Raw genomic sequence first — 25247 nt, 5'->3', positions numbered from 1 at the left:
GATGTTGGTCCCCTTTTATGAAATCCCCAAAATTGAAAAATGTCGAAAAAGGTGAAAAAATGATGTCTGTAGGTACAGATTATTTGAACATTTTTCATCTCTGAGCAGAATTCTCCTAGATAATTTTATTTTCTAGAAAAACTTTTCTTCAGTCCCCCCAACAATGTTGACCTCCTACATAGAGACGTTCAAATTTGAAAATTAAAAAAAAATGGAAGTAAAGTCTCCTCTGCGAGAAAAGTTTCAAGTCATGAATATGTTTTTTGCTTTAAAACTAATAATGAAATCTCATTGATGGGGATTCTAAACGATTTTTTCCAAGTTTTCAAGAGCGTACATTATACAAGATGCCAGAACGTCAATAAGTCTTCTGTGAAAATTTTACATAATTTTATCACAAGCTCTTGATAGTCAGACTTAAAATCTAAACGTCCACTTCATTTTTACTCAAAATCTAAATGTCAGAAATTGGTAGTTTTTCTACAAGTTTTTAAAATGTCGTGGATTCGTTGATATTTGCTCCTTCTCGAAAGTCAGACAAAATATTGTAAAATTGTAAAAATAATTAATGAATTTTTTTCCAAGTTTTTGTAAGTCTAACATAGGTATGTACTTACTTAGTGCGTTTCTGATGAACATCGACCAAATTCAAGGAATAAAATTTAAAAGATAAAACGGTAAAAATATTCTCTTTTTTTATTTTTTGAGGAAGGGACAAGTTCTACTTTTTCATCATGTAGGGAGGTCAAAAGTATCTATCTAACAATATTTCTAATGAAAATGGATCTTTAAGGATTAGGGTGTAAAAAATGTAAAAATTTCAATTTTTCGGATTTCTTATATATTTTGCGATGGGGAGGGGGGGCTTCCTGGCACGACTTATTTTTATTACCATGATTGGAGAAATTTTTCTCATGAAACCTGGCAACATTAGATCGTTATCAAATATTTTTTTCAAAGTAGGTAAGAATAGGATGACTTACTTTGAATTTTCAACCTGTTTGAAGGGTTTATTCACATTTGAGCCAATTTTCAGAGGATGATAAATTTTTGAGATTTGCACAAATGGCTGTATTTCGTTAACAACCAACACTCCAAATTCGAAATTTACCATTCCGAGTAATTCTGAAGGCTCCAATGCAATTTTATATTTCTGCAGAATCTTACAATTTTTTCAATTTGGGCAACTAAAAATCAAATTATGGCTTATTTACCCAAATTTGGACCAATTTCAAGGTGAACACCTCGAGTGAATTTTTTTGAGCATCATTCTCCAAAAAACGTTTAAAAATTCAGCAATGGTAAATCTTTAAAAATTCGCTAAAAATCGAAAAATCAATTTTGGCAGCTGAAATTTTGGTTATGGAGGGGGGGGGGTCAGATTACGCTCTTTTCAAAAATTTCGGTTTTGTTCAAACCGGAGCCGGACATCTTGAAGGTTCGGTTTCCCTTAGTATTGTACCTAAAAATATTGTATTCGTCTTTCTCTATTCTTTGACTCAGTGCATGCGATTTGTAAAAAAGGGCAAATGCTTCGTGGTGCCATCAATTTTCAGTTTGTATTTCAGAACAGACTTCATAAAACATTACAAATTTGACAAATTTGGCAACCCTGTATTTTTCCTAATTGAAGGAGCTCCAAAGCAAACGTAATGTGAATACATTTTGGAATGATTGTGGCATTTTCAATTTTCAACATGAACAAAATTTTACCCACAAAATCAAACGAACCTACTTTCAATTCCCCGAGTCCCTCATCATGGATGAAATGCAAGAAATGAAGTTGCGAAATAAGTAATACTTATATCGTAAATTACCTATTTCTCAAATTAACAGCTACCTATACAAAAATTCAGTACATATTTATGATCTCATCAATCGCTATAACTTCCTGGAAGCTTCATGGTAGGTAGTCAATTCTTATTCAATATTTCCTTCAGTTCGAACACTATAGGTATGCTACAGGTAGAACGCTACACATATGCTTGTAGGTACTCGTAGTACGAGAAAACCTGTTAATAAAGTAACGTATACTCTCGTATGCATAACGACGAAAGTAACTGCATGAGAAGTAATTACAGTCTTTAATTCGGAATAGAGTGCTCGATTTGTATTGGATGATATGCGTGATTATTAGATCTAGCGGGTACTGTTCTTCATCCACTCTTTTTGTGTGAAGCTACTTTGTATTCTGCATTCAGAATAATCTAAGTTGTCGTGCGCGTCGGTGTGTCTCCGGCTTGGTGCTTTTTCTCGTTCGCAAGCGGTCGTGTTGTCTGTGAGTATTTTTTTATTTATTTTATAAGCCGAAGTATACTTATTACTCTTATTTGGATTTTTTTCTTCTTCAATTACCTATCGATCATATTTTGTTTTCATTTTTTATATATTTTTGATTGATTCATTTGGTTATAGATAGGTAAATTACCTAACTACTTAAAAGATAAATTTTGTTAGCAAAGTGCACTTTACTTTTACTTTTTCTCGATTCTAATAATTACACGTTTCAAGTACTTATACACAGGTAAGTGGAAAATTTACATGCTGCAGTTCATCGACGCTTTTCATTATCATCGGGAATAAAGGAATATCCTTTGAACCAATACCATGGTGCTTTTGATATCCTTTTCGTTGACTACATCCTTTGAATTTTCCTATCTCTTGGTACCGTTTCTTCAACTTTCTGATTGAAAATATCTCATAATTAAATCCGAGTTTCAAGGGAAGAGTAATGCAGGTTAGGGAGAATCCTCCCCCCTCCTCCTCGCAAAGAAAAATTCAGCAGATTTTGACCAAATTCAGCAGAAATCTTTACTTTGAGTTGAAAGTCACTCAGAAAACATTTGAGCTCTGGAAGAGCCATGGAGAGAAAAAAAGGCTCTGAAACAGAGGGAATTCTCGAAAAAATCGTTTACCCCAACCTCGTACAACTTGTTTATTCGTGTTTTGAAAATTTTTGTACTGCGATATTTCGCATTAATCGTGCCAAAACATCGAAATGCATAATTTCCAAAACTGGAGAAATATTTTTAGGGCAGAGGGGGTGCTAATTTTCGGATTATTGTTGCCAATTGCAGAAATTCCAAAAAACTTCCATAAACATGATTTTTTTTTCGATTTTTTTGAAAATTTCAATAATGATTAAAAATTTGGCACCATTGCGTTCCAAAATACGAGTATAGGTAGCTCTCCAGTTTCAGGAATGATACTGGTAGATTTCGATGTTTTGGCTCAATCAATGCGAAATATTGAAGAGGAACAAAATTTTCAAAACAAAAATTTATCCCAAAGTAAGCGATTTGCAAATTTTCAAGTGCTTGGTAGAATCCTAAAAGTCCCGAAACAGGCTGGGTAGTAACAGGAGTGAAAAAACCACGATTTTTTCAAAAATTCCCTCTCTATCGGGGTCAATTTCTCTCCTCTGGGAGCACCTCCGAAGCTAAAATGTTTTCTGAGTAACTTTCTACTCAAAATAAAAGTCTCTGCTGAATTTTGTCAAAATCTGCTGACTTGGTGTTAAATTTTGAGGACCTTTTTGTGGAAAACGAAAAACGTGTGAACTAGGAATTTGACTGAAGTCAAGAGCAACAAAAAAACGGATAAATTTTTTAGTCTCAACAAACTACGTATGATTATACACGTGTTCAATGTTCATAATGCGCAAACCATATCAAGACTAGGTTAAACTCCCATTTATAATTTCATATTGATAATGTTATCGTAAAATTTGAGCCATATGAGATCACTGGGATTCTTTTGCGATGGCGTTGAAGGCGTTCGAAAAATGTTCACACCTCAACCACGTTATAAATTATATTTACAACGAATACAATATTTGATCAACGAAATATAAATACGAAAATTAAAAAAAAAAAAAAAAATCACGAAAGAATACACGCAGGCATAAATGGATGTAATGTGAATGATACCCTCTAAATCATTAGGTCAATCACGAGGTCAATACACAGTAGGTAGATGTACCTACCTTCACACCACAAGGCAATTGTATTTCTACAAAGGAGAAAGATCATCCCGAATAATCTGCGGCCACACAGTAGTGTCGTATTTTTCAAACGGAGCCGTAATCACAGGATGCACATGAGGCTTGAGTACGAAAATTTTGTTGGTTAAATCGATGGTAATACGAACGAATTCCGTTTCATTGGACATCATTCTGGGAATAGGATAAGTAGGTCTTTTTTCCGGCACAATGGTATAATTACGACCATCATAGCCCACTACAGCGTAAAATTGATCTAACCCTCTGGACGAGTAAGCTTTCTCATTAAAAGTGAAATTTTCCGACCACTGACGAGGTCCGATTTCGAAATCGTAATCGTACGTCCAAAATACTGTTTTGTTATTTTCAATGACACGATGATTAAAAATGAACACCATTAACGGTTTAGGATTATCATTGTAAATGGAATAATACCGCAAATGTGACTCGTCGTAAGGATCAAAAGTGGTTGTAGCCGAGATATCGGGGAAATGACTCCGAAATACTGATCGATTACCCATTTTAATATGAACTTCGGTCGAGTCGACCGGAACATAAGGGTCGTATGGTTCGATACTTTCGCTGCTGCTGGAGTTGGTGCTTTTTGAATCCGATGACCACGATTCAGAATCTTCCGATGACAAAGGTTGGAAATAATCTGCTCTTATACCCGGTGTTCGGCAACGACTGCGGGAGGTACATTTCAAACATAGTAACGCGAATAACAAAAAATGGCGCATTTTCAAAAGCACTACTAGGGTTATACATGAAGTTGATCAAATCATTCGCAAGGTTTTGATGCAATCCGCGAATGAATTCGGAGGCACATGCCAGATAACGAGAAGATGAAAAAATTCAGTTTTTTATGACTGAAGACAGCGGAGTGCTAATTTGCAGATAACGCGGTGATAGTCTATTCGGGTCAAATTGAAAGCGTTTAAATCTAAGTTGATTAAATTTTGGTCATTTTTATTACAAATTTTTTTATCGATGCTCGATACTTCTAATTTTATCTGATTAATGTGAGTACGTAAAAGACGTTCTTTAATGAATTAAAAACGTGTTTTTGGTAATAGGAACATTAGTTTATTGAAAAAGGAAAGGGAAGTCCCCAACGAATTCGTGATGCTTCCAATGTAGGTTACATGTAGGTACTTATAGTCGTCAAAATGAAAAAAAAAGTTGGGAATTGAACGAATTTTGCTAAAATTCTGAATTCTTATTTATCGAGATGGATCCATTTGATTGAATTCAAGCTGGTTTGATTTGATTCATCAAATAAACGTTGCTTACACTAAATTTTCGATTAGAGTTTTTTAAAGTTTTGACTGCTGGTCTAAAAACCCCATAATCAAAATTTCAGCTCGCCAAAAATTGAGATTGCACTGTTTTTTCACATTTTACCAAAAGAATATTGTTTATAATTTTGAAAAATGAATCATCCTGGATGAAAATTCAGTTTTAGACACTGAAATTCACTTTTTGATTTTTGACGAATTTTTAAAAATTCGAATTTGACGTTCCTCATTCAAAAAAATAATAAAATAAAGGACATAGAAATCTAAAATGTGGTTTGTACCCTATTTTCTACTTTATGACTGGAACCTCCGGTGAATTTTCGGATTTTTCGAGTGCTGTACCCAACTGCCTATACTTTAGGTAAAAATGAAATTCAGCGTTCATAAACTTGGATTTTCTATCTTTGTGACCATGCATTGATCGATTCAAGAGCATATTTTCAGGTTCTGAATTTTATTTTCACTTCACTCATACCTACTTACATTCAAAAACTGGAGAATCCGAAAATCCGCTGGAGGCTTCAGAGCAGTTCGAAACCCTCACCAAAGCAACTCGATAGCTTAAAAATGTAATTAGGACCTTCATGTTTATTTTAAAATTTTTTTTCGTAAAAACGAGTAAAATTTGATTTTTTTGAAATTCGCCAAAAAAATTGAAAAAGGAATTTCGGTGGCTGAAATGTTTGCTGCTGATATTTTTTGGGCTCATTTTTCGCCAAAAAGACGAATTTTTGACAAATTTAGCCACAATAACCACTGGGGCGAAAAAATGAGAGCTTCCTGAAAATACTTCAGGTACATCTTTCTTCCTCCTATGAAGCAAGTAACTATGTTTTTTTCTTCAAAAATTGAGCTCGAAAATGAGTTATTTCCAAAACAGAATTTTTTCACAGATTTTCTTTCAAAAAGACCCCCCCCCCCACCACCCAACAATCAATAATTGCGTTTTCAAAAAAAACTTCTTGGAAAAAAATTTTCAAAAAGAAATGTACACGGAAAGATTTTTTTCTTGTAGAAATTTTTGAGAAAGTTTCTCTCTAGGGACTTTTTATTTACAAGCAAAGTTCATTAGCTTTTGTTCCATGAAGTTTCCATATTTTACTTTGAAAAATGAAGTTTTGTTTTTCTTCAAAAAAAAGAAGTTTGTATTTTCTGTCCAGAGATAACGTTTGCGTACTTCCTCTTCAAAAACGAAATAAGTTTTATTTTTTGTTCAAAAAGAAAGTTTTCAATCTCTGTTTCGAAAATAGTTTTTAGTTCAAAACTGACGACTACATTTTCTCTTCCGTAAGCAAAATAAAGTTCATAAACTTTTTAAAAAAAAGGTGAACAAGGGGCGAATTGACCCCACGTCAGTGGCGTTGCTCTCCCCATCCTCACTTTCCACATTCCACAAATATTGACACTGGCTAAGTTTTGGTCAACAAATTTTTTTTTAATTTGCAAATACCTACCTATTTTATTTATTTACTTATTTATTTTTTTCAAATGATGATTCGGAAATTTTTAACTCAGGAACATAAAAATTTTAGGATATTCTGGATTTCTTCTAGTTTTTCTGAATTTTTCCTTTTACTTGTAGTCCACCGTGTGAGCCTCGTAATAAAGCACCCTGCTTTATTATTACATATATCAACTTTCCAGAATCATGCCTGTGGTTACCTTCAGATAGAGATGTGAACTAATTCCAAAACATTTTGATAAGAAAGTGTAGGTAGTTTTTTTGGTGGGGGGGGGGTGTTTATAATTACTTTGACGAAAAGTGCAATTCGACTTTTTGGACATGTGATTTATTACATTGAAATCTAGGAAGCTACTGAATAAATCTTTACTCTTCAATTTCTTGTCTAATTTGACTTTGTAAACAGGAAGAAGTTTTAAAGACTTCACCTAACAACTTCTATCTACGTACTTTCAGAAACGTGTGAACATTAGAATTTATACCTGAGATCATCTCTGTACAGATATTAGACAATTACATTTTATGGCTCAATGCATCAATCAAATGTTATGAAATCTCTCATTAGGTGTTTTAAAACATAGCTTACCTCTTGTAAGATCTACTGTGTGTACAATATTTCTCGTGTTAGCTCGTTTTGAACGAAAAATTATGAGTACCCATCTATTTAGATACAATTAAAATGGTCGTTTGTAGAATGCAATAAATAACTCAAGATTAGTACCTTACATACAAACGCCAATTCTCGAATCAATCACATACCTATCAGTACCTATACTTAATGTTTGTTAAATGAAAATGAAACCAAAAAACTCACGTTCTCACATGTCGTAACTTATAGTAGATAATCAAATATTTATTGTTGCTTACTCATCAACACGATTTCTTTTGTATTTTCATTTTTTAGAACAACTACCCTACCTACATGCGGTTAAATATACACTTCAGGTTCAAAAAATGGCAATTTCGAAAAATCTTTAACAGAATACGAAAGACATGACGGCTATCGTATACTATATCGCGCTGCTCTGCAGCTTGAGCCTTGTCCGGTCTCAAAATCAAACCACAAAACTCACCACCTCTGCTCCACCTTCGACCACAACAGCAGCCCGAAATACGAGTACGAGTATTTCCAACGACCAGACAGCATCAGCTAGCGGACCACGAGCTATCAAGTCGAGAGCAGTCGCAGCTTTTAGTGAGTATTTTTACACCGCTCGAGCCTGCGGATTAATTTATATATCTATCATTTTTTTGTTTTTAAAAAAGTACTCGAGTACATAACAAATGGCTCGTCTCGTATCTCGAATTGGGCAATAACCAGATCTATGCGAGCTTCTCGAGATTTGTTTTTAGTTTGGTTTTATACGATTTCGAAATCGTACTTGGGTCGCGTAGTTCATCGAACTGGTATTGAGTAATTTAAAATGTTTTTGAAAAAAAAACGTGATAAGAATGTGCGAACAATGCTAGTAAAGTGGAAAACCTATGATTGTAATTCTTTACTTATATACTATTGACGTTTTTCAATTAGCGATGATAAACTCGAATAAGGTAAATATATGGCTGAGACATTTTCTAGTTGCATTTTGATTACCTATACTGATGCTAAAAAATACCATCAAAATTTCGCCCTTATGCATGCGATTCGCCAGTTTTCTATGAAATTTACCTACTAGGTAATTGAAATGCAGAATGATTTTTTTTCACGCATGATCGTTGCAAATTCCAGTATTGTAATAAAGAGTACAAGTGCTCGTGTAGTTGGAGAAGATAATTTCGTAATTAAAATGTAATTTAAACAGGCATTAGGAGAATTGCGAAAATCATTTTTACTCTTATCAAGTTCGAGTTACCTACAAGACACGTTACTTACAGTTTAAAGGTCAAATATACGTTGGTATTTAACGACTCGATCGTTTTAGATTTTCGAGTATTTATCTTCCTTATTTGGCAATGTGACTTGCAAGCAAAAAATATGATATAAATTTTCCACTAATCAAATCTTGCGTTAATATATTGTTGATGCGGTTGAGGTCATCAGAAATAAAAATAAATACACAAAAGTCAGTAGGTACAGTTCTTGTTAACGAATTGGCGAAATATACCTACGAATAAATTTAAAAAACCTAAAGATGTTCCTGCGCACGGGCTAAAACAACTGGATTATACCCGGCTAGGTAGTTTAATAATGACGCGTAACAAAAAATAACCAATTACATAAGCTACCTATTAAAAAGTGGAACACAAGTGGTAACAAGTTGAGATGATTGCTTATCGTATGAAATATTATAATCGTAGGTGATTCGAACGTTGATCAGATTGTTACGTCTCTTTTCTAATTTCTTTCTCTCGGTTAATTATTTTTTTTTTAAAAAGTGCAAATCGTAGAACAGCTATCAAAAATAGATACATGGATGAGTCAGAAAATATTTCACGAATTGTCCAATTTTTTAAAATGCTCAAGTATCGACCTCGAAACCACTCAACTTACGTGGACAGGTTTGAATCGGAATTTGATTATTTTAATTAGCGTATAGATGAAATTGGCATAAGGCTTTGCAAAAAAAGTGACCCACAAAAATATTTATGTAGATACTTGAGAATAGATAATTTTCCATTAGGTACCTAAACCAGATTAGAGCATCTTCGTCAACTAACGCCTAGATGCAATCATCGTATAGGTACTGGTAATGGTAAAGTCATCAACCGATATTCAAAGTCTGGGTTATACCTAACGTAACGTATGTTACGACGAGCACGTGTTGGATGAATTAAAATTACACGACGACACGCCACGAAACCGGTTCGTTATTTTACAATCAATTAATGGAAATATCAATGAGCTCGTGCAAAAACAACGCCCTTTTACGCGGAGACTTTTACGAATAAAATCAAAAAATGCTCGAACAAAATGTGCCATGCCGGCCGCATCTAAGATACTTTCACTTTAATAGTACATTGAACCAGTTCAAGTTACGTTAATACGGCTATTCGGTTTGTTTAATCTGGACATTCGCTTCTGGGAACTAGTTTGTTGTTTTTTTTTCTTCAATTTTCTACCTTGCGATGGTGCGGTGCGGTGTGGGTAAAGTTGACTAGTTGGTGTTACCGCAACACCCGCAAGAAAAACTGCAATATTACCAGTACCACTACCACTACCAGCCAACTTAGGTAACCTAGTTATAATTTTTTCGAGTTTTTTTTTTTTGACATTGCCACGTTATGAAATTCACATTATTGCTCATTTTTTCGAGTATACGAGACGACATTTTTTTTTTCATGGTACAAGGTGGAAATGATGATGAGAGTGACGTGTGTATTTAATGATGTCGAACCTTATGTCAATATTTAGTAATAAGATGCGCGTGTCGTCTTGACCGCAATTACGAGTACAGTCGAGTATTTATCGAAATTAAACCAGTTTTTTTTATCTCATTTTCTGTATATTTTACAGCCGATAATTTCGCACTTTGCAAAAGAAACGCTCCAGAATTCGATAAATGCGTACGAGATGGGCTAAATAACGTCAAATCTTTCATACCAAAAGGTAAAAGTCAAATATTATTACGTAATGGTAGTGATATTATTATAGTTATACCGGTGCCCACAGAAAACGCGCCTTATTATGTGTTACCTATATTAGTATTTCGTTCGCCAGTCATGCTCTATGCGTTGGCGAACGTTACCTGCTGCTGTGACATACATTTTCAGCTCCACATAAAGCCGGCATCGGCATAAAAATGCATTTACAAAATAAGCCTGTGCAGAAGCCGGTAATTAATTTATTACCATCAAATACAAGTGTCTGAAAAATCGGTCAGAGATTTGATTTGATGATATTTCGATATTTTGATCGAAGCTTTTCTGAAACTCTCAAACAAACAAACGAAAACTGAGTGAAAATAGCTAGTTTTTCAAATTCAAGTCCATCACAATAGATCGAGGGAAAACTCTGAGGATTTGTCAAAAATACCTATACTGCAAAATTTTGTTCAAATTCTGAGGCATTTAATTAATTTCTATTTTCTGGTCATTTTAAATTATTTTTTATATCAATTGTTTTTTTTTTTTTTTGCAAATAATAAGTCAAACTGCATGACAGGAGCAAAAATAGAGGTTTTTCAGGAGGGGGGGAGGTGATAAATTCAATACATTCCAATGCTGTTCTGTGCCATTTTTGAAATTGTCAACAATTTTTGGATAATTTTCAGCAATTTTTATGCCAATTTCACGGTTTTTCTGGCTGGTCTACCTATATTTCATTTGGGCAGATCGTGAAAAAAAAAAATGTTGGAAGAATTTAACCAAATACAATGGATACTTTCATTTTGAGTTGAAAGACACACAGAATTTTTTTTCGCTCTGGAGGTGCTCCTGGAGAGAATATAAAAAGTCATGGTTTTTTTCACTCTAGCCCCCACCCAACCTGTTTTTTGAATATTGGCGCAGTTCTAAAAGATACTTAGTACTCTCTAAATTTGAAGCAGTCAAATTTCACTGCTTAGCAGTCACAATATTTTGCCTTCTTAAAAGCAGTAGTTTTTTTTACTGCAAAACAGTAGAAAATTACTGAATTGGTCGGTCAAAATTATTTTTTACTGACCAATTCAGTAGATTTTTTTACTGTTTTGCAGTAAAAAACTAGGTACTGCTTTTAAAAAGGCAAAATGTCGTGACTGCTAAGCAGTGAAATTTGACTGCTTCAAATTTAGAGAGTACCTATTTGAGATTCTTCATGCTATTGCCGTTAAATTCCAACTTCCAAGACCACTTTTAGAGTTCTACCAAATGGTTCAAAAAATTAAAAAATCAATAATTTTTGGGTTAATTCATTTCGAAATGCAGCGGTACCAATTTTTCGGCCATTTATAGCAAATTTCAAAGAACTGAAATTTATCAAGTTTTTGGTTATTTTTCTCGATTTTTAGGAAATTTGCAATAATAGCCAAAAATTGGCATCACTGCCTTTTAAAATAATTTCCCAGCTTCAGAAATGATGTTTTGGCTCAATTATTGTGAAATAGGTGGGTATTGTGAAAAAAAATTTCAAACAAGAATTCACCGAAAAATAATAAGTATGCAGTTTGCAAATTCAATGATTTTTCCAAAACTGGTTTAGTAAAGGCTACAGCGAAAAGCCCATTATTTTTTTGAAATGCCCTCTCTTTGAGTATCCATATCTTCTCTCTCCCAAGTACCTACCTTTGAGTTAAAAATTTTTCCAACAGATTTTCAACTCAAAATAATAGGTTTCTACTGAATTTGGTCAAAATCCTCCGACATTTTTTCTTCTTGCAATCCAGCCAAATAGGAATGTATTTCGACCTATTATTTTTGGAAACTCCTCTTGAATTTTGATGATATTTCATCAAGTTTTTGTAATTTTCTATATACTTTATTTGATATTTTGAGCATTTTTGGCGAATATTTCTAAAATTTTCGAAATAATTGTGCTGATTTTTTTTACCAACTAATTGATTTCTAATAATCTGATCTAGTACACTTTTTCAAGATGAATTCACTCAAATTCCGAGATATTTCATCAAGTTTTGGTTGTTTTAGATGTTTTAATTTCATAAGGAAATTTTTAATTTACGATGTTTTGAGCATTTTCACAAATTATTCGATCAATTTTTGGTTGATTTCAATCAATTTAAATTGCCAAATCTTCAACATTACCTATATGTGATTTTTTCAAAATTTTATTTCTTCAATTTTAATGAATTCACTTTTGAACTGGCACTCCTGGAATTTTGCCCAAAAAACCGCTCATCATTTTTATACTTTCTTTGAAAATTTGCCTTTTTCATTTCTTCTGAAATTCACAAATAATTGGTCGAAAATTCACTACTGAACTCACATTTCTGAACTTTCTGGACAATCGCCTTCATCGACCAAAGTTATGAGTTCTGGAATTGATTTTTCTTCCTTATTCAGAGCCATTTAAAATTTCTGGAGAAATTAAAAAAATTATTGGGAGATCGAAAATGGCCCAAAACTACTAGTTGTTGATGTATTGGAGTTGAATTGAAGAAATTATTTCCATTGATTCATTTCACTAAAAAAATTGTAATTTCGTGAAAAACTTTGAAAATCACCCTTAACTTAGTTTATTCTCGTTTAAATCGAAGAGTGCTAGTTCAAAAGGTTCTTTCGTATATGAATGAAAAAATTGAAAGCTTGCTATTTAAAAATTTACTCAAAAATCTTAAAATGAATTTTAGCTGTTCAAAATTTGCTGAAGCTGGTTTCAGAATACGCTTTGCATTTGCTTCACTTGCCAAAGCTATTCTCAACTTTTTGATATTTCCTAGGACTACCTGAAATGTTAGAAAGTTATGACGAAGTCGAGATTAATCATTCCAAGATTTTAATCAATACGAGTTACTTATTTTTCGACTTTTATAATTGCGGAAGAATGAGTTTTAGTACATCTAATGTCACGATTTAAAAAAAGACAGACAAGTTGCAAAGATTAATAAGACGATAAATACATTTTACTTGAAAATATTTCATTTGCGTGCTGCTTAATAACGATGATAATCAAAGTTAACATCTCGGTGGCGGTTTAGCGGTCTACAGTTGCGAGATTAAGCGTATATATTAGGAAGTTTTTAAAAATAAAAATCGTTAATCATTCGTAACGATGGTTTGAGAGAGAATTTTCATCATGACGATTCAAATGACAATGCTTTATTTTCTTCCGTAAAAGGTTTCGTTCGGTTTTTTTTATGATTTATTGTTTACTATACCTACTGCTTATATATACCTTTCACTCGTTGATGAGTTGAATCTTTCAAGGGTACATAATGTATCTACTACCTACAGTGCTTATGAGTGCAAATTTGTATCATTCGTTAAATTGCATTGGTAGTTACGTAAGGTAGATTAAAATTTATTATATGTACTTTCGGTTTCAATTTTACTACTGTAGCTATCTGACGAATTACCTTTCATTTAATAAAGGTATACCGGAATTGAATATACCGGCTTTTGACCCGATACATGCTAAGGAAGTAATTCTCAAAAGAGGAGGTCCAACATTCGGATACAAACTCAAGCTAAAAAATGTTATGGAAAGTGGATGGAAGTTATCGGATATCACTAAATTCAAGTACGATCAACATTTTATTTTATTTTTTACTCGTGCAAATTAAATTAATGCATAGAAGATTTTTTAACATAGGTATCATAGGCAGGCAAGGTAAACGTAACCGAGTTTTATCAATGGCAACCCTGGAATTCTCAGGGGGGTTGCTGATTAATGATACGTTTGTTAATGCTTTTTTTTTCGTGTTTATTTCAGGAGTAATTTGAAACTGAATACGGTGCAGTTTACGCAGTATTTTCCAGATAAATATTTAGAAGGAGAATACGAATTTGAAAGTTTAATTCTAAGTCCAAATTACAATAAGGGTCAATTCAATTTATCATTATGTAAGTATACCTTATCTATTTTGTGGGTAATTTTTTTAAATTTAGCAAAGTATGATCTCTTTTGAACAAAGTACCTACCTATTTGAAAAAATTTCACACCCACTTCAAAATTGAGTTGGTTTCAATAAAATTCATTCACCATTCAAAATTATTCGCGAATAAATTCCACTAAAATTTGGAGCTGGAGTCTCCTGATTTTTTTTTCACGAAAGCTTATACAGAAAAACCAAAATTCAGCGAGAAAGCTCACTACCTCAGAACTGAGTAGTGTACATGAAACATGGTCTCGACTTAAATGGTTAAAATAATAATTATTGAATTTTCGCATTTACGGCGCAAGTTATGCAATTTATTCAACATGTCGAAAAAGTTGCCTACTCAATAATGATAAAGGGTTGAGATAGAGTCATTTCATGCGTGATACCTGATTATGTACTTACGTATTTGGCTATCTGACCATGATGTAAGCTGGAACACTGCTGTTTTGCACGCTATCTGAGGTTAACCTTGCATTCGATCGCTTTTGTTTCCTTGAAACAATGATGGCAAAAGTAGTTCTTATTTAATTATTACTCGGCAGTCTTGGCATGAATCGATTTCAACTCGATTAATATCATTGGACGATCAATTCCCTTCATTTTTTTTTGATGCAGAAATCGAAAGTAAATCGTATAGTATGTACTCCGTAAAACATCGTGTAATATTTCTAGAGCTTATCGTAAACAATAAATTACTGTTCACGAGTCAGCGGTCGATAGTTATTTTAAAATTATGTACCTGCTAAAGTATTTGTAGACTTGTCTCGTAGTAGGTATGTAGTTTATAATTTAACTAGACTCTAGACGGTAACAAATATAGGGTATTGTTTAACATTTCCTGCGAATTATTCTACATACATACGTACCTATATGATTAAATTACCTGGTTATTACTAATTGCAGATGATTACAATCAAACCACAACGTTGAGTAAACCAAGAAATTCTAAGTCAATTAAAGTGAACGTCGATGTTCAAGAAATCGGTGATATGAAATTACACATCAGTAATTTACTAAGGGGTAGAACGCGAATGGGTAAGCACTTTCGTTAAGTTTTATCAAAGAAAATTTAACTAGGTTACGATCTTTATTCATAAACGACATCGTGTTTAAAGCTGATTAATTATCGAGTAGGTTCTTAATTTAAAACTATAAATAGAGCTACATGCTAATAAGCGTAATAACTTGAGGCACGTCACATTTGATGAATTCGCAGCCATATGTGCGCTACCTGCAAAAAAACAAACAAAAAATATTTTTTTAAAAATCTATGCTGTATAATATGTAGGTATGTACGTATTTGTCTGCGTTCCTAAAAATTCAATTCTTGAAGGGATTTTCTGATCATCAAAAATACCTATAATTTTAGAAACTGATTTTGCAAGTTTTTTCTAAATTTGGCAAATATATTTATAATCTTTTGGGATAAGATCCCAACCCTCAAAACAAAAATGAAATTACTTGCTAAGAACATAGTAAATTGAAGGTCCTACGAGGTATTGAATTCTCCAAAACCATCCTAAGGCTGCCAAAATTATGGTCATGTTTAAATTCGGAAGAATCTCAACTGACGGAAAAATTTTTGAACCGAAAACATCGCCGTTTCGATCAAACGAGCCTGCAAAAATACATCAAGATACTTACATCACCAGTCAAGATTTCGAATGCTGAAGGATAATTTTTGATTTTTGGTGAATTTTTGAAAATTCAACGAAAGGTCAAAAATAACAAAAAAAAAATAATAAAAATTCCACTAAACTGACCTAAAAAAGTAAAATGCTGTATGTACCGTATTTGCAAGCCCCCAAATCGATTGGAAGAGGTCTCAGACAGTTTTAAGCAGTTCTGAAGCCACTAGCAAATTTTTGGAATTTGAAATTTCCACAAAATTTAACCCGATGAAGATGGAAAGCTGAACTTTACTACCCTAATTTCAACCCCTCCCCCTATTGAAATAGTTTTGAACTGTTTTCAGCAGTTCTGCAAAGCCTTCAACAGAAAATTTCAGTTTTTTGATAGCAAACTTTTGAAAATCGAGGGGATCAAAATTGAAAAAAAATCTCCAAACTGACCAGGAAAGTTGAGGTAACATATCGGTTGGATTCGGTCTCAAACTATTTCAGAAAATTCTTGAGCCTCGAGCAGATTTTTGAAAGTTGAAATTTGCGCAAAATTTTAGGTACCCAATTAAGTTGGAAAGCTAAAATTCACTTTAATATTATTATAATTTTGATACGAATGCTTGATTGGAGATATAGTTTCAAGCCATTTAGGAGTCTCTAATCGTATTCTGAAAATTCCGAATTTAAAGAAAAGACTGCATTGCTCAAGACGTTTCAAAACCGTTTCTAATCGACTTGAAGAGGATTTGAGTTTTTTTTATGTCGATTTGGTAAAATTTTGATTTTTTCCTTAATTGGTTATTTAAAAATTCTCCACTAATGGAAAAGTTTATTCAAACATCTCAAATTCCAACTGGTGATGTAGGTATTTTTGAATGCTCATGCAATTTAGCTTTGTCTGATTGAATTTTGACATGGTCAACATTTTGGAAAAAAATTGGGCACCTAAAATGCTATTTTTTAAAATTTTTTTTTTTTTACTTCATTTTGAAAGCTTACCTGAAAACACGTATAGAATATTCTCAAAGTTGTAATAGTCCAATCACAACTTTCGGGCTTTTGGGGTATTTTTAAGAAAAAAATGAATCAAATTCTATTGTTAATGAGGAATTTGGATTTCAAAAAATTCGAGAGCAGGTGAATCCCATAATCTTCATAAAGGTTTCAGAATAATATATAAAGTGCTGAGATATTATGTAAGGGTCATTCCACGTCAATTGGATCAAGAAGTGGTAGGGAGGTTCGGCGATTTTCTTGAAATTTTCCCTGTGGAAAGACCTACCGAAGGGATGACCAATGGCGCAAATCGCAGCCCTCTAGCCCATTTTTAAAGGCAGCCAGGGGGTGTCAAAGTTTTCAGCGAACCTAAAATATCATCCATTTCAGCGGTGGATTACTTGATAACCGTGATACCTGCCAAAATGGAACTTTTTCCCATAGTTAGGGGTTTTGAAAGGCTTTTTGGTGATATCATAAAAATCAGTGTTGCCCCTTTTTTTTGTACAAAAAATTAGCTCAAAAAATTTCGAAATGTAGTTTTTACATCGTTCCGACTCTCAAAAATTCTGAAAAAAATATATTATGGACAACTTTTCATGCTGAAAAACATATTGAAAAATTGGGATGGTAACATGTTGCAAAGTTGAGTTAAAAAAATTTAAACTTTGCAAAAAATGCGATTTTTTTATTTAAAACATGAAAAAAAGTTTTGATAGGTGAAGTTGACCCATTTGACCCCTATTTTTGGGTATCTGTTGAAAAGGTTGAAAAAATCCCTTTCACTCGATTAAATAAACTCCTCACAAAAAATCAAAATTCAAAAAAATTCAAAAAATGAACGAATTTTTATTTTTTTGTTGCGAGTGTAATTTTTATCAACTTTTTCATGAAATACGTCAGAAAGAGGTCAAAATAAGACAACTGAATAAATTTAAACTTTTTTTGATGTTCGAAATTGAAAATTTAATTTTTTCGAGTTTTGATTTTTTTGTGAGGAGTTCATTTCATCGAGTGAAAGGGGTTTTTTCAACTTTTTCAACAGATACGTAAAAATGGGGGTCAAATGGGTCAACATCACCTATCAAAACTTTTTTTCATGTTTTAAATCAAACATCGCATTTTTTTGCAAAGTTTGATTTTTTTAAAATCGTTTTTGCTACATGTTACCATCCTAATTTTTCAATATGTTGTTCAGCATGAAAAGTTGTCCATAATAATATTTTTTTCAGAATTTTTGAGAGTCGGAACGATATGAAAACTACGTTTCGAAACTTTTTGAGCTAATTTTTTGTACAAAAAAAGTGGCAACACTGATTTTTATGATATCACCAAAAAGCCTTTCAAAACCCCTAACTATGGGGAAAAGTTCCATTTTGGTAGGTATCCCGGTTATCGATTAATCCACTGCTGAAATGGATGATATTTCAGGTTCACTGAAAACTTAAGTCTCTGCAATTTATTGTCCTCCAAGACAGACCATCAAACAAGAAGCTTTTTCGCAAATTCTAACCTCCCTTGGAAATAAATTCATTGCTGGAGGAGAACCTTTTAGGTTAGGAACAAAAATAAATGGTTAAAAAAAACTGAAATCTTTGACACCCTCTGGCTGCCTTTAAAAATGGGCTAGAGGGCTGCGATTTGCGCTATTGGTCATCCCTTCGGTAGGTCTTTCCACAGGGAAAATTTCAAATAAATCGCCGAACCCCCCTACCACTTCTTGCTCCAATTGACGTGGAGTGACCCGTAAGTACAATTTTACTAAATTCTCTGCACCATCGAGATTTTCCTGGCTTGAAAAAATAATTTTTAAACTTATGTAGATGGATAAGTACATAGATAGTTGGTATTCATTTCAACAGACAATTTTACGATAATACGTATTTTAGGCAAGGGTAAGTTTTTTTCATAATTTCATTGAATTTCAAAAAAGATCCCTTGAAATGAATTCTGAATTTCGTGAGGAAATTTTTGCATACCATTTTGAAATTTGAAGACAAGTTGTCACATAGGCTACCTACCAATTGGCAATTCTGAGGCCGAAATCTCATTTAAAATTAGGTAGGTAGGTTCCCTAATCAAATTCTGTCCACTTCTAGAAAATACGTAGAATCATGTGTACGGATGATGTCATTTTAGTCCTGTTACGCTGAAAATAATAATTATATGGCCCATCGTTCATTTCAAAATATGAAATAACAGCCCTTGTGTTGTACGAGTATTTGCCTACTTATGTTATTGTTACATAACTTGAGGAAAAAAATTATTTTACGAATTCAAATTCATATTTAATGGTTGGCTGGTTCTAATTGAAGTTTAATTACAAGTTACTCGTACGTTTTTTTCTATTTTTCTTCTTTTTTTTCGACAACACAAATACTTATCTTCAGCTTATTCGAAACATCAAAATAGGAACGATATGTCTTAACAATGACCAACTTACTCGTATGTACTTAAGTTTGCACTCTAAATAAAATTTGTCTCCAGTTGAGTAAAATTTTCGTCGCTTGATTAAGGACTTGTTGATAAAGCGGATTCAATAGAGTGGCTAAGAAGCCCCTGGTCACGTCTTGAGGAGTAAATGGCTGACTGAATACGGTGCAGATTGTCACCAATCGGTAATTTTCGCAAGCCATTAAGAACTGCTCGAGCGTCGAATCTCGTAACTTCTCGTCGGCGTATTTTTCGAAAATCACGTCTATCATTCTATTCAAGCCAGTTTTTAGTATCTTTTTTGTACACACAGCCATATTTCGCTTGTAAATTAGGTGTTGAATTTTTCGACGATGTTGAAAACCGAGTGGAGGTTTTCACACCGAGTACGATACGTACTATGACGTAGAAATTGCCAAGTAATTTTAATATAAAAACGTGTACATTTCGTTGTTACAGAAAATCTACTCGACAGGATGATCAATTCGGCAGCTTGGAGACCAGGTTTTGTTATCGTCAGACCATTCGTGAGCGAATTAGTATCGACGGCTTTTACCGAAATTTATAATAAAGTGTTCAATAATTTCGATTTCGATCAGATATTTCCTCCCACTTGACAAAGTTGACAATGTACAACGACTTTCAAAAAGATCTGATACGATGTGATGGTTCATCGTCCATTCATGATGCATCAATGCGACCGTGACGTACTTATTCAGTAGGTACCTATGTATTTTGCGCGGTCTCGGCCATTCTTTCATTGTAATAGTTACCTATCATGCATATACGCACTGTAAGTCATTCTCATTATCATTTAAAAAACATCAGCAACCGCTAACTGTTCTTTTTTATATCATGCTTTTTTTATACACACGTACGCGAATATTTTTATTATTAAAATATTTTGTTAAATGTGGTTTCATTTGTGACAGCGTGAATTATAATACATGTATAGGATGTTTCAAAAATTTCACTCTGATGCCATTTCCAGAAGAAAAAAAATGTTGAGAGGATCGATGGTGAAAAATTTGATTTTTAAGGCCTTCAATTTCAATTGAAATTTTTATACGACCATATTTTTTGCTTACATCCCCTAAGGTTGTTAGTTTTTATGCAGGAGGGGGGTTGCTAGAAGTTGATGTTTTCCGCTCAAAAATTAAGCAATACCTAAAGTCATGTAAAGTTGAAAAAAAAATGTTCTTTTCGATGTACACAATTTCACATGTATTTTTCGATTTTTGGTGGTCTTAAAAAAATCAAATTCAGTCAAAGAATTGGGGGGGGGGGGATCAAAATTTCAACTTGATCTACACAGCTAGAATTTGATGTGTTCCCTGCTTTAGACCCCCTGAGTCGATTGGGAATGTTTTCAAACCGTTTTAAGTTGATCAAGAGTCTCCAGCAGATATTTGAAAATTTGAATTCCCACAAAAGTTTACCAAAATTGACTTTATACACTAATTTCCACATAGGTAGATACATGAGTCAATCAAAGGTGGTTTCAAATGGTTATGGAGCCTTCAGTCGTGTTTCGGAAATTCCAGATTTTCAAAAAGTGCTACAAAACCTGTCCAACCCAACTTGAGCACATGTAAATCTTGCTCAAGTTAATACCAAGTCGACTGAAGATAGTTTCAAGCTGAACTGGAGCTTCCAGCAGCTCTAAAGTTGAATGTGGCAGTTTTTATGACATTTTTTGAAATTCTAAAACTTTTTAATCAGAGATTGAGGCTGTAGAACGGCTTTAAATCATCTGCAATTGACTCAGCATGTTGAATTTGAGGTATGAAAATTTTAGCTTTTCATCTTTATTAGGTACCTACATACATTTCGTGGAAATATATATTTTTTTTCAGAAATTTTCTGGAGGCTCCAGAACTATTCAAATAACAGTTCGAAACAATTTTCAATCGATTTCGAGGGTCAAAAATAAGTTAGGCAACGACCAAATTTCAGCTTAGCTTGATTTGGTGAAATTTTGATTTCTCCTCTTTTTTGAGCAAAAGATTTTTAAAAATTCGCTGAAAATCTACATATAAATGCACTTCGGCGCTTGAAATGTTGACTAGTGATGTATTTTTACATTCTATTTGGGGTTGGTTTGGTTTGGTTTTGTTAGATTCAAAAATTTTTCAATCCACTTGTATAAAAATTGTCTCAAAATATTCATGTATCTACCTACTTACTTACCTATTCAAATTCTGATTACACTCATCCTCAAGAAATTCAGAACTCAAAATTCTTTGACGTTTTCAAAATAGTTTCTCGAAATAATTTTTTGAAAAACTAAATCTCACCGCTAAACCCATTTTTTGGGAACTAAAATTGTACTGAATCATAAATTTTGCAATTTGCGAGAGAGAAACTTTTTCTAGCATACTTATGCCATGCATTACCTACTTCTCAGAACGCACATTAAAAAAATTGTATAGAAAGGAGAGAAGAACGTGTCTTTTGTTGCCAAGTTTCTCGAGAAAATGAAAGATTATCATCATTCTTCTGGTTCTGTGAGAAAGGAAGGGAACCATCAAATACACATAAAACCATTGACACCGTGTTAGAAGTTTGGAGACACACTGTGCATCGAAATTTTTCTGCATAAATGCATATCTCCAACAGCTGGTGGCCAGTCATCGAGAAATTTTCAAGGAAATGCATAAAAACAAACATTCATTTGGCGAGCGAGTAACGACGAATTTTTTTTTATTCTCGCCAATAGTCGAGGTTGTAAAATGTGAATATGGTTGAGGGAGTATGTATGTAATTGTAATTCCCGCGAGTCGTCACCCAAAGGAGATCTACTCTCAATAAAAATTTAATCCGACCTTAACATTTTAATTTCAATGTTGTTGGAAGTTGGAATGACGTGACGCGACGGAAGGTAGATAATACCTACTCGTATATCGATCGAATCTGTACATGGGAATGGCATTTATCCTCGACAAAGAGAAAAAAATCTCACCAATCGACAATCGTTCGTATACGAGTATCTACCATCAATTAATATACGAACATTTGGACCAAAAAATGGCAATAAAAAAAAGATGTCCAAATATTCAACACTATACGAATGAATATACCAGATTACGAATGTACCTACTCGTATAAGCTCATCGTTTGCATACACGAATTTTCCATCAGACCATGTCAGTGATTTTGAAGCAATAAGGAAATATTATGGTACTCTTAGACGCTGCTAGATTTTTACGTCATGCATCCGTCAGAGCATAGCATGAAATCTCCCATGACCTTCAATACTCGAACAAATTATTGCATTAAAAAATTATGTTTATTGCATCCTGTTCTCGGAAAGTATTATTTTTGACGCTGGTTTTAAAAAAAACCTACAATTAAGGTCGTTTTACACGCTCGCACCTTTGCCTACCTAATTGAAATAAAAGGAAAGAAAAGTGATACTATTTGTTAAGTGTCTTTTGATAACTTGGCGATGCATAATCGTAGATATATAGATTTAATATAATGTCTTTTCCCCCTTTCATCAGTAGGTACATAGGTACGCGTACCATAGTCTAATGTTACAATCCTTGAACTAGAAAAATTCGATAACTCGAGGTACCTATAATAGAAACTGGTTTGTATTGCCATCGCGGCGACGTTTAAACTGCAAAAAAATCAATCGTTCGCCTTGAAATTACAGTTGAAATCAAATGTTTAAATCTAATATATAAAAGTAATATCGTGTTAATATACCCATCTACGAGTAAGATAGGTAGGTCTACAGTCGAATAGGTTTTTTTGTGTTTCTGTGCGTACATTTTTTTTAAATGCACAAAGTTCTCCATACTTCGAGAAGGTCATTTTTATGAATAATATCCGTGCATATGAATTTTTGAAGGAAATAAAGTAAGAAACCGGTAAATAAAGAGCATATCAGTGTTGCTAGTAAGGTGAGAAATGAAACAGAGTCGTTTAGTTTTTCCTGGTTTTTGACTGCGAAAGAAAAACAAGGAAGAGGATATTGTACTCGACAATATTTATAAAACTACCTAATTACTTTATTTTTTTTTACGAAAAATTGCTCCAAATTTTTTCACCATGTCAATGGTAAAACGACAGATTTACACGAATGAAGCTTGGACCTTCACGAGTCGAATTCCGACGAAGTAAGCCCTCCATTTTTTCATGGGAGAAAATGGGCCTTAGGTATGAAAACCTGACCAAATTAACTGTAAAAAATTTATTTTCCAACAATAATATTATTACCTATTATCACTTTTTGACTATTTTTAATGGAGTGGGCGCTATTTGAAGAAATAAAAAAAAACAATGAGGCAAAAAAACTACATTTTTTTCAAGGCTGCATATCTTCTTCAATTTTGAAGATATCAAAAATTTACAATAGAACTTTTTTGCAGGAAATTTGATTTTTTTTTCAAAAAAGATCTTCTGCATTTTTTCGATAGATGTGTGGAGTGAAATTACTGAAAATAGACCTTTTTCGCGCAATTTTGATCTATTTAGGAAAAGAATTTGTATTTTTTCGTAACCTTTGGAAACTTTTCGAATCAAAAATACAAAAAATCGTCACAGCAAGTTTTTTGATTAATTGAGTAACATGAAAAGTTGTACATACTTGAGCCATGAGGCATTTTTTTCTGAATTTCTGAGCATAGACGCGATGAAAAAATACAATTTTTCAGCTTTTTTATCCAATTTTTGATGCTTAAGAAGGTGTCAACATTGATTTTTATCATATCTTCAAAAACCTCTTCTATGGACCCACAATGCGGGTAACGTTTCAATTTTTTAGCATTTGCATCTTTCAAATTAACTTTGCTCAGACTTTAGAATTTCCTTTCTCCCTCAAAACTTGAGACAATGCTATTTCCTCTGCAAATTGATTTTGGTTCGTATTTCAATTTTTTTGATCTTAGAAATATCATTAGATAAAATCGCTGTTAAAAAAAAAACGAATTGGAAAATTCTGACCAATATAATTTTGAAGGACTGTCTTACTGAAATTAATCGTCTCCAAAATCATTTTAGAAGCAACTTGGTGGTGGGAGGTCATCTGCGAAAATACGACTTCTTATTCATTGTTAAATAAGACACTTCCTTGAGAACAAACAAAAACTAAAAAATAAATGTGTGTACTCAAAGCCAAAAATTGAACCAAATTTGTGAAAAAGGAAATGAACACCAAACAATCAATCGTTATAAAACGTAAAATTATCCTACGAAAAAAAAATAACACAAAAACTTACCAATTTACCCCGCAACTGAGCAAAAATAAGCTATAAAAATTCTCCATTCTGGCTCCATGATCGATGATGGGCTTTCGTTCGACAACAAGATACACTTCAATGTACAAAAACTTGAGAAATTAAGCAACCAGGTAGCAGATCTGAGCACTGATAGATCTCACTGGACGATCGTTTACGCTAGCACTCGTATTTTCATGAAACTGATAAAGCTCTGCAATGAAATCAAAAGCACTGCTCTGCAACGGGAAGTAAACAAATTACACGCCAAGGAGTTTCAGTGTAGATTAACTCGTTGACCCTGATGAACGCACTACGCGAACTCGTTTACGAAAAAAAAAAAAATGCCTTTTTTGTTATGAATATTTGATAGGAAGGCGAAACTCGAGCGGCAATTTAGTGGCGCACTGATCGCTAAGGCTACGTTTACATTCGGTTCGTTGAACTCGATTATTATGCAAGTAGAACTTTTCTCGGTTGTGAGACATTTTTCGGAAGAAGAAACAACATTGTCGCGCCACCTCCAGTTTTGTACAGAATGACCATCATCGTACGAGTAGTTGTGCGGACCGCACGTTTCCGCATGGTTTTTACCTAGGTCAGTTTCCATTCTTCGACGTTTTGCTCGTGTTTATTTATGGTTCATTATACGAATAGGTACTATACTCGTACATACTTGCACCTTGTATGACATGGTATGAGATGACGCATGCAGTGATGTTCATTTTTTAAAAATGGG

General features: G+C 33.4%; 1 protein-coding gene and 1 long non-coding RNA gene across 2 annotated transcripts; one reads left to right on the top strand and one right to left on the bottom strand.

Moving 5' to 3' along the window:
- Window positions 1-1973: 1973 nt before the first annotated feature.
- On the top strand, window positions 1974-20198 carry Jhbp16 (Juvenile hormone binding protein 16). The gene is made up of 7 exons (XM_065347754.1): window positions 1974-2278; window positions 7665-7955; window positions 10215-10307; window positions 13727-13874; window positions 14067-14197; window positions 15139-15270; window positions 19746-20198. Exons 2-7 carry the CDS (start codon window positions 7754-7756, stop codon window positions 19901-19903), a joined length of 864 nt encoding a protein of 287 aa, XP_065203826.1. The 5' UTR covers window positions 1974-2278; window positions 7665-7753; the 3' UTR covers window positions 19904-20198.
- On the bottom strand, window positions 15304-25188 carry LOC135833926 (uncharacterized). The gene is made up of 2 exons (XR_010556589.1): window positions 24512-25188; window positions 15304-15466 (listed from the first exon to the last, which is right to left on the bottom strand). It is a non-coding gene; the product is annotated as an uncharacterized LOC135833926 (long non-coding RNA).
- Window positions 25189-25247: the final 59 nt, after the last annotated feature.

Source organism: Planococcus citri, chromosome 2 (assembly GCF_950023065.1).
Source record: "Planococcus citri chromosome 2, ihPlaCitr1.1, whole genome shotgun sequence".
Lineage (NCBI taxonomy): Eukaryota > Metazoa > Arthropoda > Insecta > Hemiptera > Pseudococcidae > Planococcus > Planococcus citri.
Note: the sequence above shows the minus strand (reverse complement) of the source record. Positions and strands in the feature narration are given on the sequence as shown.

Bases quoted from the DNA above. Each gene is read 5' to 3' on its own strand.
- Jhbp16 (XM_065347754.1), top strand. From the start codon at position 7,754: ATGACGGCTATCGTATACTATATCGCGCTGCTCTGCAGCTTGAGCCTT. The intron at 7,956-10,214 runs GTGAGTATTTTT...TATATTTTACAG, and splicing joins GAGAGCAGTCGCAGCTTTTA to CCGATAATTTCGCACTTTGC. The intron at 15,271-19,745 runs GTAAGCACTTTC...TCGTTGTTACAG, and splicing joins AAGGGGTAGAACGCGAATGG to AAAATCTACTCGACAGGATG.